A 15,947-nucleotide genomic window follows, 5' to 3' on the forward strand; every position below is an offset into this window, starting at 1 on the left:
TCAGAGAGGATTTAGAATTTTCAGAAAGGAGGGACAAATGCTGCTTTTACAATTTAGATAATACTAAAACAGTTTCAAAATGTAATAAATGACTGATTGTAACAGTTGGTTTTAGAGTATCACAGAAAATTGTAAAGAAGGGTAAGTGTGCTTTGTTGCAGCAATATTTTCTCCTTCTCTGCCTATAGGGAGCTGGCACTCAGGAAAGAGTGTTGATTGAGATTCTTTGTACAAGGACGAACCAGGAAATTCGAGACATAGTCAGGACTTACAAAACAGAATTTGGAAGAGACATTGAACAGGATATCAGAGCAGATACCTCAGGACACTTTGAACGATTACTTGTATCTATGTGCCAGGTGAGCCGTAGGGCATTTTTTTGACTGGTGAATTTTTTGGTAAACCAAAGGTGTAAGGACCTCTTGCTGCATACATTTCATGCATTTATTACAGAACAGACTGGTGAGTGGAGTTATAGCTCCGTATCAGATGCTTACAGTAAACAAACATTGTTTTTTTAAAAATTCACCTGTTTTTATAGCTTGAAGAGTATGACTGAGAGATCATCAAAATGTGTATGCCTAATCAGAGCCTGCTTCTGTAAGAAGTTATGTGGCACTGGTCTATGTCTTTATAGGAGAATGACAACATATGGTCTCATCCTGTCTACCCAGGAATCCCTACTGAGTTGAGTGATCCAGCTACAGCACTGTAGCCATCCCAAAAAACACACTTAAATCAGTTTGGCCTTGCAGTCTAGATGGGAACACACCATGGTGTAACAGTACTTCAGAACTATGCTGGAGCCCGGGGACTTTTACCATCATTCAAGAACGTGGTTCCAGGAGGGTGCAGTCCCTCTTACAGTGTAAGACCAAACCATGGTTTAACACATCGTGGGAATCAAGTGCTGAAACCTGAGTTTCAGAAACCTGTCTCCTAACACAATAGATGTCTTAATATATATGTCTTAATATATAGAAGACTTGCGAGAATCCATGGGCGTATGCTAAGCAGGACATTCAGCTCAAAACTCACTTCCCCTCCTTTAGTTCCCCACTCGTCTTCCCCTTCTCAGATCGAACTGTTCTATGCAGATAGTGCAGCTACCCTTGAACTCAGCTGGATCATGGAGCCTGCCTATAGTATGTCATCTATGTATGGGACTGTTATACTGTCCAGTTTTTCAGTGTTGTTAGCCTCCATATCCTTTTAAAATAGATTTTAAACATGGTGAAGCACTACAAGTTATAAAATCTGGCATATATCTGACCCCCAATTGGCTGTAAACCAGGAGCCATGTTCTGTGGTAGCCTGTATTCTGAGCAGAGCTGCATTTTGTGGGACATGAAAATGTGGGGAATGCATTCTCCCATTTAGTTGATGGAAGTGATGTTTCCCTTGTTTCATTTGTAGTTCCATAAAGTCTTAAATACTGTGACATCTCTCCCCACCTCTTCTGACTGTAAATGCCTTTCTTTTTGAGTCTCACCATTTTACAGTTACTTAAACTTCCATGACATTTCTACTTTGAGGTTCTCTTGAGTGTATCAACCTTTGTGAGAGCTGTGGCATTAATTACCACAAATATTTTCTGGGGATTTTTATTGCCTGCCTCTGTAAAGTCAAAAAGGCAAATTCCAGAGAAGCTTGTAATGGTGAGTTTTTATTATTTTGATATATCTAACACATTCTGATAGCTAGTGGTCATCTGCACATTATATAACTTATATAGATGTTAGTTCATGTAAGGCATAAAAAAGTAGTTTGGAAATAGCATCTTCAGAAATTACCTTTTGCTGGTACCCCCACCACACTGCCTAAAATTAGATATTAATGTGTGTTCTGTTTGTGCTAAAAATCTACCTCAGATCTTTTCTCAGTCAGTCATTATGCTTCAAGAGTCAACGCCATCCTGTGAAGAATGGTATCGGATCGTGCCTTTTATTGCTATTATTTCAGGCTGCATGCATACTCAGTAAAACAATGCATTCGTTCACGTTCAGAAGGCTCTTTGCAACCAGCAGAGCTAGAAACAAAAAAATTAAGTGAAAACTTAGCCCTTGTTTTCTGTTTAATTTAAGTATCAGGAAGCCACAGGGGCTAAAAACATGAGATAATTTCAACTTACAGAGCTGTTGACCCAGATGATGTAAGGTTTTTAAGTTGTACTCTGCAGAGTAAGAGTGTCAGGCTATCATACTATGTTCAGCTTACAAGAAATCACTGTAAATGGAAAGGCATGTTTTCAAACTGCTACTTAAAAGCACAGCTGTTAAGTTGATGTGGCAGGAAACTGACAACAGACTGTGTCTGTCTGTCCATCAGAGGCAGCTAGAAGGCATTTAATACCTACTTCCTTTCAGGATACAGTGAGTATACATTATCTTCCATTTCTAATAACTGAAGAGCCTGAAGTACTCTTGAATTCAGAATTCCAATATGCCGTAGCCTTGCTCCTTTTCAAAGAACTATTGCAGAACAGTCATGAGCTCACTGTCTGAGCGGACAGATTTGTAGCACTGTCCATGCATTACAATATGCATAATACTTGGTACTTCTATAGGACTTTTCATCTGAGGATCTCAAAGCACTTTACAAATAATTGAGGCTCTCACCTCTGCAGCAAAGGTGAATAAAGGTAAGAATTGTTCTCCTTTTACAAAGGAGTACAAAAAAGATTCAGGGGTCACACAGCTGGTCCTGTGACAGAGCTGGGTGATAGGCTTGGAGTTGACTCCCAGTCCCCTCATTTAACTGGTGCACAATCCAATCCTGCCTCCAAAAACAAGTGAGGCTTATCGGGAAACAGCTGTCATAAGAATCCTTTACCAATTCTAGTTTACTGTTTGAAGATGACAACCATTTGGCAAGGCTGTAAGATGTGGTAAGGAACAGAAAATGTTGTGTTACTGATGGAGCACCTAATGTCTTCACTTGCAGGGCAATCGGGATGAGAATCAATCAGTGAACTACCAAAAAGCTCAGGAAGATGCTCAGCGCCTCTACCAAGCTGGTGAAGGGAAACTTGGAACGGATGAGTCTTGCTTTAACATGATTCTGGCAACTAGAAGTTTCCCCCAGCTAAAAGCTACAGTTGAAACATATTCTAAGGTAGAAATTTGTCTATTAAAGATTATGAACTAAGTTCAGCCCTGAGGTAAAAACAGGTGAAATGCCATTAACTTTAAATGAGTTTGGTCTGCATATGCCAGAACTGAATTTGGCTCCATTCTCACGTTTTAAAAAAACAAACCCTCCTAATCCCTTTAACTTTTATGTGCAGATTGCCAATCGTGATCTGTTAAGCAGCATTGGCCGGGAGTTTTCTGGAAATGTAGAAAATGGCTTGAAGACCATTGGTAAGAGACTTTTCTTTCTTTTAAAGAGGGTATTTATGACTAATTGGAGAGGTAAAGCTAGTAGGGCTGTCAATCACAGTTAATACATGCAATTAATGCAAAACAAATCAAGTAGATTTAAAAAGTCATGATTAATCACACAATAATATCAGAGGGGTAGCCGTGTTAGTCTGGATCTGTAAAAGCAGCAAAGAATCCTGTGGCACCTTATAGACTGACAGACGTTTTGGAGCATGAGCTTTCGTGGGTGAATACCCACTTCGTCAGATGCATCTGACGAAGTGGGTATTCACCCACGAAAGCTCATGCTCGAAAATGTCTGTTAGTCTATAAGGTGCCACAGGATTCTTCACTGCTTTTAAAAATACTATTGTGCAATTATTATTAGTAAACAACATAAAGTGAGCAGTGTACATTTAGTATTGTGTTGTAATTGAAATCAATATTTGAAAATGTAGAAAAACATTAAAAAATTTTTTATAATACATTTAAATTGGTATTCTATTATTTAACACTGGGATTAAAACAGCAACTAATCACAATTATGTTTTTAATCGTTTGACAGCCCTAAGAGCTAGATAAGAGACAATGGAACTTGGCAATCTATGACTTGTCATAAGTGTTTTGAAATGACTTGAGGTATTCGCTTTCTATATTATTACCCCCAGAACTTGCCAAAATAGAAGTTTTCTAAGTCTTGACTAGAAGTTGAACTTTTATTTTGATTATAATTCAAGTACAGTGAGCTCAACTTGAAACAAGCTGGCTTTCTCCAAACTAAATCCAGTTAAGGCATATTTAACTCTTTTCAGTTCCCCTCATTCTGAATTAACTTTGTATCTTCATCGAACAGGTTTACTGAACATTGTACTTAATGTTAATTTGTATCACAATGCTCAGATCTACTCTAAACAATTCTTCTTAACAGAAGACTAAAGTGTTTTCAAGAGCAGGTGTCACTTTTAAATAGGGTTTAAAGTGGTAGCTTGTCATAAACAGATAGCTAAGGGTTAATGTCTCTTTCACCTATAAAGGGTTAACAAACAGTGACCTGCAAACACCTGACCAGAGGACCAATCAGGAGACAAGATACTTTCAAATCTTGTGGAGGGAAGCCTTTGTTTGTGGGTTTTGGGTTTGCCTTTGTTCTCTCTGGGTCCTGGACGGGACTAGAGATGCAACCAGGTTTCTGCCAATCTCCCTGCTACAGTCTCTTATCTATTCAGAATTGTGAGTAAGAAAAGGCGGTCATAGTCTTTTAATTTTTTTTTTCATTTACATATGTGTACTTGCTGGAAGTAGCTTAAATTGTGTTTCTGCTGGAGAAAGTTTCTTTCTATTGTTTATAAGTTGAAAGACCCTGTAACTTTTTACCATCTAAAGTGCGGAGATAAACCTTTTACTTTTTCTTTCTTTATTAAAAGTTTTGCTTTTAAGACCTGTTTAATTTTTTTCCTCCTAGTTAAGGTTCAAGGGAACTGGTGGGGAGAAGGGAAGGATAAATTTTCTCTTTGTGTTATATTCACGCAACTTGTATTGTCTCTGGGTGAGGGGGAAGATAACACTCCTCTCGGTGTGGTGATTCAAAAAGTTGAATCAGGCGATCTCCTAGTGTTCCCAGTGCGGGAAGGAGCGGGGAGGGAATGGCTTATTTCCCTTTGTTGTGAGACTTAAGGAATCTGGGTCTTGGGGTCCCCTGGGAAGGTTTTGGGGGGACCAGAGGGTATCAGGCCCTAAACATTCCTGATTGGTGGCAGCATATCAGACCTAAGCTGGTAATTAAGCTTAGGGGAATTCATGCTAGTACCCATATTTTGGACGCTAAGGTCCAGAATTGGGAATTATATACTTGACATGGTGTGCAGCGTGTGGGAAAGAGTAGAATCCAAAAGCCAGTAAAATTATTCATTTTCTTTTCTCTGTTAGCTGCTTGTAAGCAGAGAGAAGGGTTTGTTTTTTTGAAACCTACAGCCAGAGAATTTTTTCCCCCTTGCTCTGTCTGGCTGTGCATAGAAATGGCCTCAGGCAAGGGCCACTAAGTTTAACAGGGGTCTTTTGTTAGACAATAGAATTCCAGCTGTGAGTCAACAACACCAGCAGAACACAAATGCAAATGAAGGTTTTCCTTTTGTTCTAGTTTTATTTGGGAAGGCTTGTTAGAAAGACTCTGTTGCTTAGCAACAGAGCAGGCATCAGAGGAACAGTAATTCAGACAGTAAACCAGCAGAGGGCACCCCAGCACAAGAAAACAGGAACCATGACTTCTAAGGCAAAAATGGCGGCAGAGGCACAAATCAAAGACGCAGAGCACAAGCGAGATATGGAAAAAAAATACAAGAACTAGAAATAAAACAAAAAGAGATGGAGCTAAGGGAAAGAGAAAAAGAGGCTACCCACAGGAGAGAGTTGGAACTCCTGAGGGAAACCCACCGGCAGGCCCTGGAATTAGAAAAGGCTAAGCAACAGAACCCAGCCAATCCTAACAACCCTTCGCCAATAATGATTCCGCAGCACAAGAAATTTCCCACCTACAAGGCAGGTGATGACACTGAGGCCTTCTTAGAAAATTTTGAAAGAGCCTGCCTTGGGTACAGCATCTCTGAAGACCAGTACACGGTAGAATTGAGGCCACTGCTCAGTGGACCCTTAGCAGAGGTGGCAGCTGAAATGCCTAAGGAGAAAATGAACGATCATAAACTTTTTCAAACCAAGGCCAGATACAGAATGGGGATAACACCTGAACATGCCGGTCAGCGGTTCAGAGCCCTAAAATGGAAACCAGATGTGTCATTCCCCCGACACGCCTACCACATTGCAAAGAATTATGAAGCCTGGATATCAGGAACAAAGGTTAACAATCTGGACAAGCTGCACCACCTGATACAAATGGAGCAGTTCTTAGATGGTGTTCCTGAGGAAATAGAAAAGTACATCCTAGATGGGAAGCCCAAAACAGTAATGGAGGCGCGGGAGATTGGAGCCAAATGGATGGAAGTGGCAGAAAAGAAAAAACCTACTGTCAAGGGGAGCGAATACCCCAGGGGGCACCACCGACAATAAACCCTACAACCGAGGGCAGCCAAAGACCCCACCTACAACCCAAGGAAAGCCACAGACGCCCTATTCTTCCACCTCACCAGTCTCCAGTAACCCACCTTGACCCAGTGACCAGTCAGCTGGAAGATGCTTCAAGTGTAATGAACTGGGACATATAAAGGCCAACCGCCCAAAGAACCCCAACCGAGTGCAGTTCATTACACCACCATCACACCAAAGATCCCCAGGCCCAGATGCCTCTCAAATACCCTTGGAGCGAAGGGAAATTTTGAGAGTGGGCGGAAAGAAGGTTACTGCGTGGAGAGACATGGGGGCACAAGTGTCAGCTATCCACCAATCCTTCGTCGACCCCAAATTCATCAACCCAAAGGCCCAAGTGACAATTTACCACTTCATGTCACAAGCTGTAGACTTGCCTACAGCTGAACTGCCTGTCCAGTACAAAGGCTGGTCAGGAATGTGGACTTTTTGCAGTCTATGACAATTATTCCAACCCCATGCTACTGGGGGAAGATTTGGCCAACCAGGTGAAGCGGGCCAAGAGAGTGGGAATGGTTACACGTAGCCAAACCAGGCAAGCTTCCAGACCCATTCCTGTTCCTGAGCTGTCCACAGGGGCCCCGTCTGTGTTACCAGAGACCCAGACAGAGGTAGTCGACCCGGATCCCATGCCAACAACTGAAACAGCCACAGTGACTCCAGTCCCAGACCAGGAACTGGAAAAACAGCCAGCACCAGAACTGTTGCCAGCACTGACGACAGTGCTTGCAAATCCATCTTCAACCCGAACGCCAGAGGGCGCCAGCGAGCCTGAACTGGCAGAAGCAGCAGACAACCACACCCAAGAGGCTCAGCCAGAGCCTAAAATACCCCCTGGTGCACCAGCGGAGAGCGGTTCACCAGCAACGGAAACAACCCCATCACCTACATCACTTCCAGAGGGACCAAGCCCAAGTCCCCATCCTCAAGGGAACAGTTCCAGATTGAGCAGGAAGCAGACGACAGCCTTCAGAAAGCTTGGGCGGCGGCACGGAGCACCCCACCGCCTCTCCTAATCAATCCCGGTTTGTTGTAGAACAAGGACTTTTATGCAAGCAGACTCTTTCTGGTGGACGCCAGAAAGACTGGCATCCGCAAAAACAGTTGGTGGTTCTAACTAAGTACAGGGAAAAGCTCTTAAGCTTAGCCCATGATCATCCCAGTGGCCATGCTGGGGTGAACAGAATCAAGGACCGGTTGGGGAAGTCCTTCCACTGGGAGGGGATGGGCAAGGACGTTGCCAAGTATGTCCGGTCTTGTGAGGTGTGCCAAAAGAGTGGGAAAACCCCAAGACCAGGTCAAGGCCCCTCTCCAGCCACTCCCCATAGTTTGTTTTTTAAAATGAAGTGTCTCCTTAGATGATTTTTGTTATTGAATTAAGGCTTCTCTAATTGTCAAAAAGGGCTGTCTTCATTGTGTAACATTTCAGCCATGATGTGGCCAACTAGCTATGGTTGGGCTACTAACCTGTGTTCGAAGCTGTGTAAAAAGGTATCCATGCTTAGTGAAGCTTAAACACGTCTTGTGGCTATGAAATTATTTTACCAGTGGACAGTAAGGCCTAAGCTGAAAGATTCAGTAACACAACAGTCAGGTTTCCAAACCTCAAAGAAATGTGATGATGCACATAATAGAATTTAACCAACACAAAAAATTGCTGAACTGTGACCAGCATGGGTCTGGCTTGAGGAAGAATTACAAAGCAATAAGAGGAACTGTTTCCCAATACCATGTATACCATCTCCCAGGGCCAGCTTTAGGAAGTGCAGGGCCCAATTCGAACAGTTTAGACGGGGCCCCGGCAGAGATGACTATATTAAAAAAAAAAAGTGGGGAAAAAAAAAACACATGGGGCTTGTACTCACCGGGTGGCGCTCCAGGTCTTCGGCGTCGGGTCCTCCACTTGCTGCAGATCTTTGGTGGCACGGAAGGACCCGCTGCCAAGGTGCTGCCAAAGACCCAGAGCAAGCGAAGGACCCACCGCTGAAGACCCGGAGCGCCGCCAGGTGAGTAAAAATTTAACAAGGTGCCTCTCGCCAGGGAAGAGAATCTCACTGGGTGCGGGGCCCAATTCGGTGGAATTGGCCTAAAGCTGGCCCTGCCATCTCCTATATCAACTATTTAATTCTGCCAAATACAGCCATGTGAATAGTGACTGCAGTATGCATTATTTGAAATAACCCAGTAACTACACTTTCTTGTAGTGCAATGTGCTCTAAATCGCCCGGCCTTTTTTGCTGAGAGACTTTACTATTCCATGAAAGGAGCTGGCACAGATGATTCTACACTTGTCAGAATTATAGTCACTCGCAGTGAGGTAAGAATCTTCCTCCTCCTCCTTTCCAAAAAATGAGGAGGAAGCAGTTTAAAAATTTTGGTAACTTATGTCAAAATACCTGTCTGTCAGTAACAATACAGACAATACAATATAAAAATTCCCCCAGGAGTAGAAAATTTAAAGAAACCCCTATGACAATCCAGTTCCTGTTTCTCTGCTCCATCTACACCTCCCAGCTGGGAGGCCAGACGCTCACAACCCCTCCTCCCAATACCACAGAGCGCATGGGATCCAGAGGGAGAAACAACCTGATGCTGGGATATTCTTACACTCCGCTGCCTCCTTACTTCAGGGCATGCTGGAAACCCTCCAGTTCCCTCTCCCTCACCTTGTCTTCTGTTTGTGAGCTGTGCTCTGCTGGGTCCAGTGACCCCTACTGGCGGCCAGCAGCACTGCAGCCTATTTCTGTGGAGGAAAAGAAATTCTGTGCACACAATGTTCACTTCTGCAAAATTCTGCATCTCCTAGTACTTTTCCATTTATCATCAATTTACCACTTCTATGTAAGTTCTTCGAAGTTTGGTTGGAGGAAATGATTGAGCTTGCTCATTTGTTGGTGGCTGCCTCCTTCCTCCTAATGGTTTCAAATATGGACTGTTGTTAAGGAGCTTATCTCACTGTTTCTGAATTTTACGTGCGGAAGCAGAGGCTTCCCTACTTGTGGGGGTGGAGCTAGCACTCATGTGGGATGAGATGCTTTTTGATTCCTGTTATTTTTGTCTTTTGGAGAGGATTCTCTCCATCAGGAACCCCAGGCTGGCTGTTGGGATGTGGTGGGTTAACCCTGCATGTCTTATCCACTGATATGCAATTAGAGGGGAAAAGTAGGAGTATTTCACTGTAAGACTCTGCTGCTTCTTGCTTTTTCAAAGTGACTTACCAATCTAGAAGCAGTGGGCAGGGACCCTGGTGTGCTTTTCCTGTTGAAGTGGACTGGAGAACTTGAGGGCCTTTCAGTCTGTTTGCTCCCAGAGGCCGAAGCAGCCGCCTTCACCAATTTACAGAAGTGTTGGCAATAGCAAGACTCCAAAGTGTCATCTAACCTCAGAGAGGGCCAGGAGGCTGGGTGCAGCTTTGACAGATCTTGAGTGTGTGTCATGCATAGAGAGCATCTTTTTCCTTTCTGCATGCATTGTCTGGGCTGCTATGGGGTACAGGGAATGAATGGATGTTTTGTCTGGGTTCACTGCAAGTGGACTCTTACTCCACTACTGAATTATCCCATACTGGACACAGATTGCTTGTTGAGTGTTTTATGCTTATCTCTTTCTTTTGACACAGATTGATCTTGTACAGATCAAGCAGCTGTTCACGCAGATGTACCAGAAGACTTTGGCTACAATGATATCAAGTGACACAAGTGGTGACTACAGGAAGTTGCTGCTGGCAATCGTTGGTCAATAGAAAAGATTTACATTTTAACAAAGTGAAGGACATGTAATGAGCTTATTAGGGAGACAAATAACTAGCCTTGCATGTAACAAAGAATGATTTTCAATATTGCATAACCAAATATGCCTTCTTAATTATGAATGATTTAAGAGTTTTTATTTTGCACATATGGTTGCCTTAATTTAGAGCACATTTATACTTTACTATATAAAAATAAGATGTATCTACTGTCATTTACCTGAAGTGTCAGTGTCATTTTTGACCCATAGAAAATACAGCTGAGATGCCACATTAAATTACTTCCTTCAAACAACCATTATAGTACAAATCATTTCTCTGCAAGGATTCTGCAGCCCTTGCTCAGCTGAGTAGTTCCACTGACTTCAATGGCACTTCTTGAAAGGTCTGTAGGAATGAAACCCTTTCACTAAAACAGTCCTGGGACACTTGTCTCAACAGAATCTTTAGTACTAAATTGCTTAGCCAATTATTCAAAACAGCAACATAGCAGATCTCAACACCACTTTGACATTTTAGGTTTCAGAGAGGTAGCTGTGTTGGTCTGTATCAGCAAAAAGAACGAGGAGTACTTGTGGCACCTGAGCGACTAAAATTTATCTGAGGATAAGCTTTCATGGACTAAAACTCCCTTCATCAGATGCATGCAGTGGAAAATACAGCAGGAAAATATATATACACAGAGGCCATGAAAAAAATGGGTGTTGCCATACTAACTATAACAAGAGTAATCTGTTAAGGTGAGCTATTAGCAGGAGAAAAAAAACTGTTGGAAGTGGGCCATCCTGATTAAACAGTTGATAAGAAGGTGTGAGTAACAATAGGGGAAAAATTTGCATGGGGAAATAGGTTTTACTTTAAAGACTGAGTTGATGGGTCATATACATTCAAGCCTAATTTAATGGTGTCCAGTTTGCAAATTAATTCCAATTCTGCAGGTTTTTGTTGGAGTATTGGAACTCTGAGGTCTGTAATCAAGTGACGAGGGAGGTTGAAGTATTTGCTGACTGGTTTTTGAATCTTATAATTCTTGATGTCTGATTTGTGTCCATTTATCCTTTCGCATAGAGACTGTCCAGTTTGGCCAATGTACATGGCAGAGAGGCATTGCTGGCCCATGATGGCATATATCACCTTGGTAGATATGCAGGTGAATGAGCCTCTGATAAGACCTAATCACATCAGCCACCCTATGATGGTGTCCCCTCAATAGATATGTGGACAGAGTTGGCAACAGGCTTTGTTGCAAGGATAGGTTCCTGGATTAGTGTTTTTGTTGGGGAGTATTTGCTTCAGGTTGTGGGCCTCCCAAGATCTGTGAGTGAGGGATTGCCCTTCAAGATAGGTTGTAGATCTTTGATGATGTGCTGGAGAGGTTTTAGTTGGGAGCTGAAGGTGAGAGCTAGTGGTGGTGTTACATTTTAGGGTGACAAAGCACAGTGCATCATAACCTCACCTACGTCTATACAAATTAAAACAAGGCTAGGAAAGGTGGACTACTTCAGTTTATTTTTGTTACAGAACCAGTTTCCATGATAATATAACCTGATTGAGTCCAAGTATTAATGGTTTAAGTGTGTGCACAGCAAATATTGTAGAGTGGAAGTAATCAGAAATGAACTAATATTGCTGGCCTGCTTGAAGGAGTCATGACTTGATATTGTTTGGCCTGGAATGATAAGTGCACTCTGTAACCTAATTTTATGGTGCCAAATGAAAAACAAACAGATAAAGGGACTTGACTTACTGATGGGATCTTCCCAAATGTTATTCAGATGAATGAATATTCATGTGGTAAATTACAAGACAGGCTATTTTAATAAGCCATTATTGGGTAGCCTTAAACAAATGTAAAATACTGCAAAGGAATGTTTAAACCCAAAGCTGTGTACTAAAAGGCAAACTATACTTCCTTTTCTATGGCCAGAACCATGGAATGCTCAAAGTAGAAGCATTAGCAAAATGGTAAGAAGAAAATCTTAAGTTCTTAGTAACATGTTAAGTGATTTAATTTGACTGTTCCCCTTTAAAGTGTGCAGACACCAACTAGTGAAAAAGCATTCGCATGTGTCACTTTTTGGGAAACCTAGAGTTGGTCTATACTACAGCCATCCTCCCACTGATATAAGCTGTACGTCTCCCGTGGTGGTGTAGCTGGGGACAAGGCACCGTTTGTGTAGACGCTGTTCCTTACATCTGCTGTCTTGTCAATTTCATGTTTCCTGCCATGCAATTGTCAAGAAAGCTTCACCCCCTCCCCCACCTCCAGAGCTGGGGTGAGAAGCCCAGGCTCTCAGCTCCCCACACTGCCTCTCTTAGGTCAGTGAAAGTGTTCCTGGTAAGGATGACTCCACTGCAGTATACTGGCCTAGGTTTGTACTATAGACATACCCTTAGTTTAGGGTGGGTCAGTTACAGCCACCTGTTACTGATGAATAACCTGCTCCTGTACAACACACAACTCCTTCTGAATTCAGTGGAGGCCAACAGTGCTCAGCACCCTTGCAGGCTTGTGATTGCACTGATCCTGGTGCCAGCAGTTTTGTCCAATGCAGTGAAAGAAGGCTGGTGGGATTTGGGCACTTGCATAATAGGTATGCCCCAGGTGTTCCAATAAGGCCATTGTATCAGCTACTAGCCATGTTGGCATCACCGCGCAGACACACTCTCTGGAGCTTAACTGAACTGCTGCTCCAAGCCACAGAAATCCTTGTCCTCCAATGACCAGGGCAGGGCCATTGACACCTGGGTCTGGTGCCTAACCATCTCCGCAGGTGACTGGTGGCAGGAACAGTCCGACCAAGTGCCAGGAGAATGGAGAGCAGCACCATGTTGGGGAGCATCCCTGAGGTCTCGGCAACAGTGACTGACAGTGCGATGATGACCGTTGCTTACTGTGGAGCAACTCTCTTCTTCCTGTCATGACTGGGAAGGGCGAGCTCCAGGGCGAAGGTGGAGACCAGAAGCGCAGCACATATCAGTGAGCCAGAGACCAAGGACATGGCGATCTAGGGCTACTATATGGAGAAATACCTATCTCATAGAGCTGGAAGGGACCTTGAAAGGTTATCAAGTCCAGCCCCCTGCCTTCAATAGCAGGACCAAGTACTGATTTTGCCCCAGATCCCTAAGTGGCCCCCTCAAGGATTGAACTCACAACACTGAGCTTAGCAGGCCAAACCACTGAACTATCCCTCCCCCCTCTGCCTTGATTCCAGAGATTGGCAATGCTCTCTTGACTTATGCAAGGCCAGTTGCAGCAGGAGTGCTCCTTGCACATCCAGCATTAAGAGAGCTCCAATTAAAAGAAAAATAGCCACACCTGGCTGGAGACATTCCACTAGAGAGCTGTTTAAGTGAGACATTTTTGTGGCTGGAGTACATGCAGCACTGGGAGAGCTCTCTCCCAGCGCTGGCGCTGCGACCGCACACACACTTCAAAGCGCTACCACGGCAGCGCTCCGAAATTCCAAGTGTAACCAAGCCCTGAATCCCCCTTACAGTACTCATAATGGGCAACAATAGTCTCTGAGAATACAACCCATCCCCAGCCAGAGTAAAAGTGGCACGAGGACTCTGCACCAGCCCCCGCACCCCAATGTAGGAGAAGGATTGGACATGTGGCTAGAGCATACTACACTACAGCTATTGTTCATTTCCCAGGCCTGTAAAACAGCAAAGTGTAAGGTAGAGCAGCCCTGAGACTGATCTAACTTACACTGGGGTCCAGGTAGGTCCCTATACAGCCAAGTACAGGCTGTAGCACAGGAATAGAACAGCCAGTGGATACTGCAAGCAGTAAGCTGAAGGAGATGAGAGTTTACGTTACAGTGGTGAGGGCTATTGGATAGAGCACTAGACTGGGCATGGAAACCTGAGTTCAATTACTGGCTCTGCCACAGGCCTGCTGGGTGACGTTGGGCAAGTCACTTTCCTGTCTGTGAAACACAGATATTTAGCATCTTTGTAAAGGGCTTTGAGATCTACTGATGAAAGGGACCGGCTAAGAGCTAGAGATTATTATTAATAACTAACAACTATCAGCAACTAGGACAAATCCAACTAGTAATATGTGATGAATCAGTGACCGGACAGCTCAGCAAATTTAGGGCACTGCTATGCTTCTTACATAACAGCATTTAACAATTTGGCCCTAGCCATTTTAGCTGTCCTAGGCTAACGAGATGTAATATTTAATCCATTAAGCAATGGAGGTCTTATTGATTTTCTGTTCATAGTTACAACTGTCAAAACAAATTGGTAACTTTTCTCAAACTGAGCGAGATCTTCAGAACTCATCTCATGTCCAGTGAGAGCGAGTTTCTCTGCAGTAACCATTGGAGATCAGGACACAACACTAGTAAAGGAACAGGCTCGTTAACATGAAACTCCAAATCTCTAGAATAAACTCAATGGAACGTTAAAGAACAGCCCTGTCTTTAGGGGAGGAGGAACATAGAGGTAGACCAAAGAGAATGAGAAATAATTAGAAAACGTACTCTTCTTTTACATGAAGAGTTTGTCAGTGCTTTCCTTTGTGATGGTGTTAAAGTCCAATAATTTTCAGCAAATTGTCTTTATAACTGATTCTTGATTATTGGGTTTGATTGTTAAGCATTTGGTGGACTGCATGTGTAAGAGATTTATAGGACAATAATAGTTAAGCTTTTCTCCCATCAGAAACAAAGAATTAAAACCCTAAGTTGTAAGTTTAAGTATCCAGGAAGCATTGTAATTCGGAAGGTGCTTGTGACAGGGTGTATCTTTCCCACACTGGCTCCATAAGGGTTAACTGTGCATTGCAGGCTTAGGAAAATCCACCCCTGCTAGACATGCTCAGCATGGAGACAGGGTGTAAAGAGAACAGCCTAGCTCACTTGGGCTGGACTGCTGAGGACAAAGGATGTGTACTGCAAGCTTCCTGCAGAGAGCTACAGGAGCCCCACTCCCCAGAGGCCAGGCACACCAAACCGCAGGCAGACCCCGGACTGCTTGCAGAGATGTGGAAGGGAACTGAGTTTTCAGCAATAACCCCAGGGACCCACACGACTGCCACACTGAAAGACAGGGTAGGAAGTGACCCACAGGAAATAGGACCAGGAAACCCGACAGCATGTTTTGGCTGGATCTTTGCTGACCCAGTAGTGGAACCATCCACCATTATAAGAGCCATGGGCTGGGACCAGTGGACAAGAGTGGGCCCAGGTCCCCCTGCCTCATGGTGCTACCCCACCCTTGGCGGAGACAGCCTCCCTACTTTAGGCCAAGAGGCCTGCATTTGTCTGCCGCCCTGCCTAAGCTCCCCAGACTGTTTGGTGCTCCACCCTGCGGGAGGGCCTGTGACCCTGCATAGTAGCTCAATCTGCTCTGACTGTTTGGGCTACTCTTGCTCACAGGGCAGCATGACCTAAGAACACTGATTGCTAGGTCACACGCTCTGAGAGCAAGGGTAGCCTAAAAGATTCTGACTGCTAGGCCGCACTCTCCTGTTTTGTGGGTTAGGCCATCAGATAGATTCTAGCAGCCAAGGCATAACACCGCATTGATAGTATACATAACATCTAAATTTTTCTACATCAGCATCTTGGATACACAATCAGAGAAGAGCTGGCAATCCACTTTCAGGATTTCTGTATGTTATGGATTCAGAGTCTTATGATCAATTAAACTCTGCAAAGGTAAGAGAACATTTTCATCAAAATGTCATTTGCAATTATTCCCTTAACTGGAGTTGTGTGTGG

General features: G+C 43.7%; 3 protein-coding genes across 9 annotated transcripts in view; 2 read left to right on the plus strand and 1 right to left on the minus strand.

Moving 5' to 3' along the window:
• The window catches only part of ANXA7 (annexin A7), a 49,854-nt gene extending 39,429 nt beyond the window's left edge, over positions 1 to 10,425 (plus strand). Inside the window, exons 9-13 of the mRNA XM_050960221.1 lie at positions 189 to 359; positions 2,944 to 3,114; positions 3,287 to 3,362; positions 8,663 to 8,775; positions 10,078 to 10,425. Of these exons, the coding sequence (XP_050816178.1) occupies positions 189 to 359; positions 2,944 to 3,114; positions 3,287 to 3,362; positions 8,663 to 8,775; positions 10,078 to 10,200 (654 nt within the window). The 3' untranslated portion in view covers positions 10,201 to 10,425. The remainder of the gene's footprint in view (positions 1 to 188; positions 360 to 2,943; positions 3,115 to 3,286; positions 3,363 to 8,662; positions 8,776 to 10,077) is intronic.
• The window catches only part of PPP3CB (protein phosphatase 3 catalytic subunit beta), a 121,883-nt gene that overhangs the window by 29,770 nt on the left and 76,166 nt on the right, over positions 1 to 15,947 (minus strand). For 2 of the 7 annotated variants that reach the window (XM_050960193.1, XM_050960185.1), the window contains one exon: positions 1,646 to 2,029. The exons of 3 other annotated variants lie outside the window; for them this stretch is intronic. The gene's annotated coding sequence lies outside the window, so the exon portion shown is untranslated. Of the gene's footprint in view, positions 1 to 1,645; positions 2,030 to 2,131; positions 2,174 to 9,922; positions 9,941 to 15,947 lie in introns of those variants that run through there. 2 more of the 7 variants (XM_050960184.1, XM_050960195.1) reach the window with 2 other exon arrangements.
• On the plus strand, positions 4,529 to 6,875 carry LOC127054260 (uncharacterized). The gene is made up of 2 exons (XM_050960337.1): positions 4,529 to 4,592; positions 5,500 to 6,875. The coding sequence occupies exon 2, from the start codon at positions 5,724 to 5,726 to the stop codon at positions 6,420 to 6,422; it is 699 nt and encodes a 232-aa protein (XP_050816294.1). The 5' UTR covers positions 4,529 to 4,592; positions 5,500 to 5,723; the 3' UTR covers positions 6,423 to 6,875.

This window comes from Gopherus flavomarginatus, chromosome 6, assembly GCF_025201925.1.
Source record: "Gopherus flavomarginatus isolate rGopFla2 chromosome 6, rGopFla2.mat.asm, whole genome shotgun sequence".
NCBI lineage: Eukaryota > Metazoa > Chordata > Testudines > Testudinidae > Gopherus > Gopherus flavomarginatus.

What these genes read in the sequence shown, in the direction of transcription:
- LOC127054260 (XM_050960337.1), top strand. Translation starts at nt 5,724, where the DNA reads ATGGAGCTAAGGGAAAGAGAAAAAGAGGCTACCCACAGGAGAGAGTTG.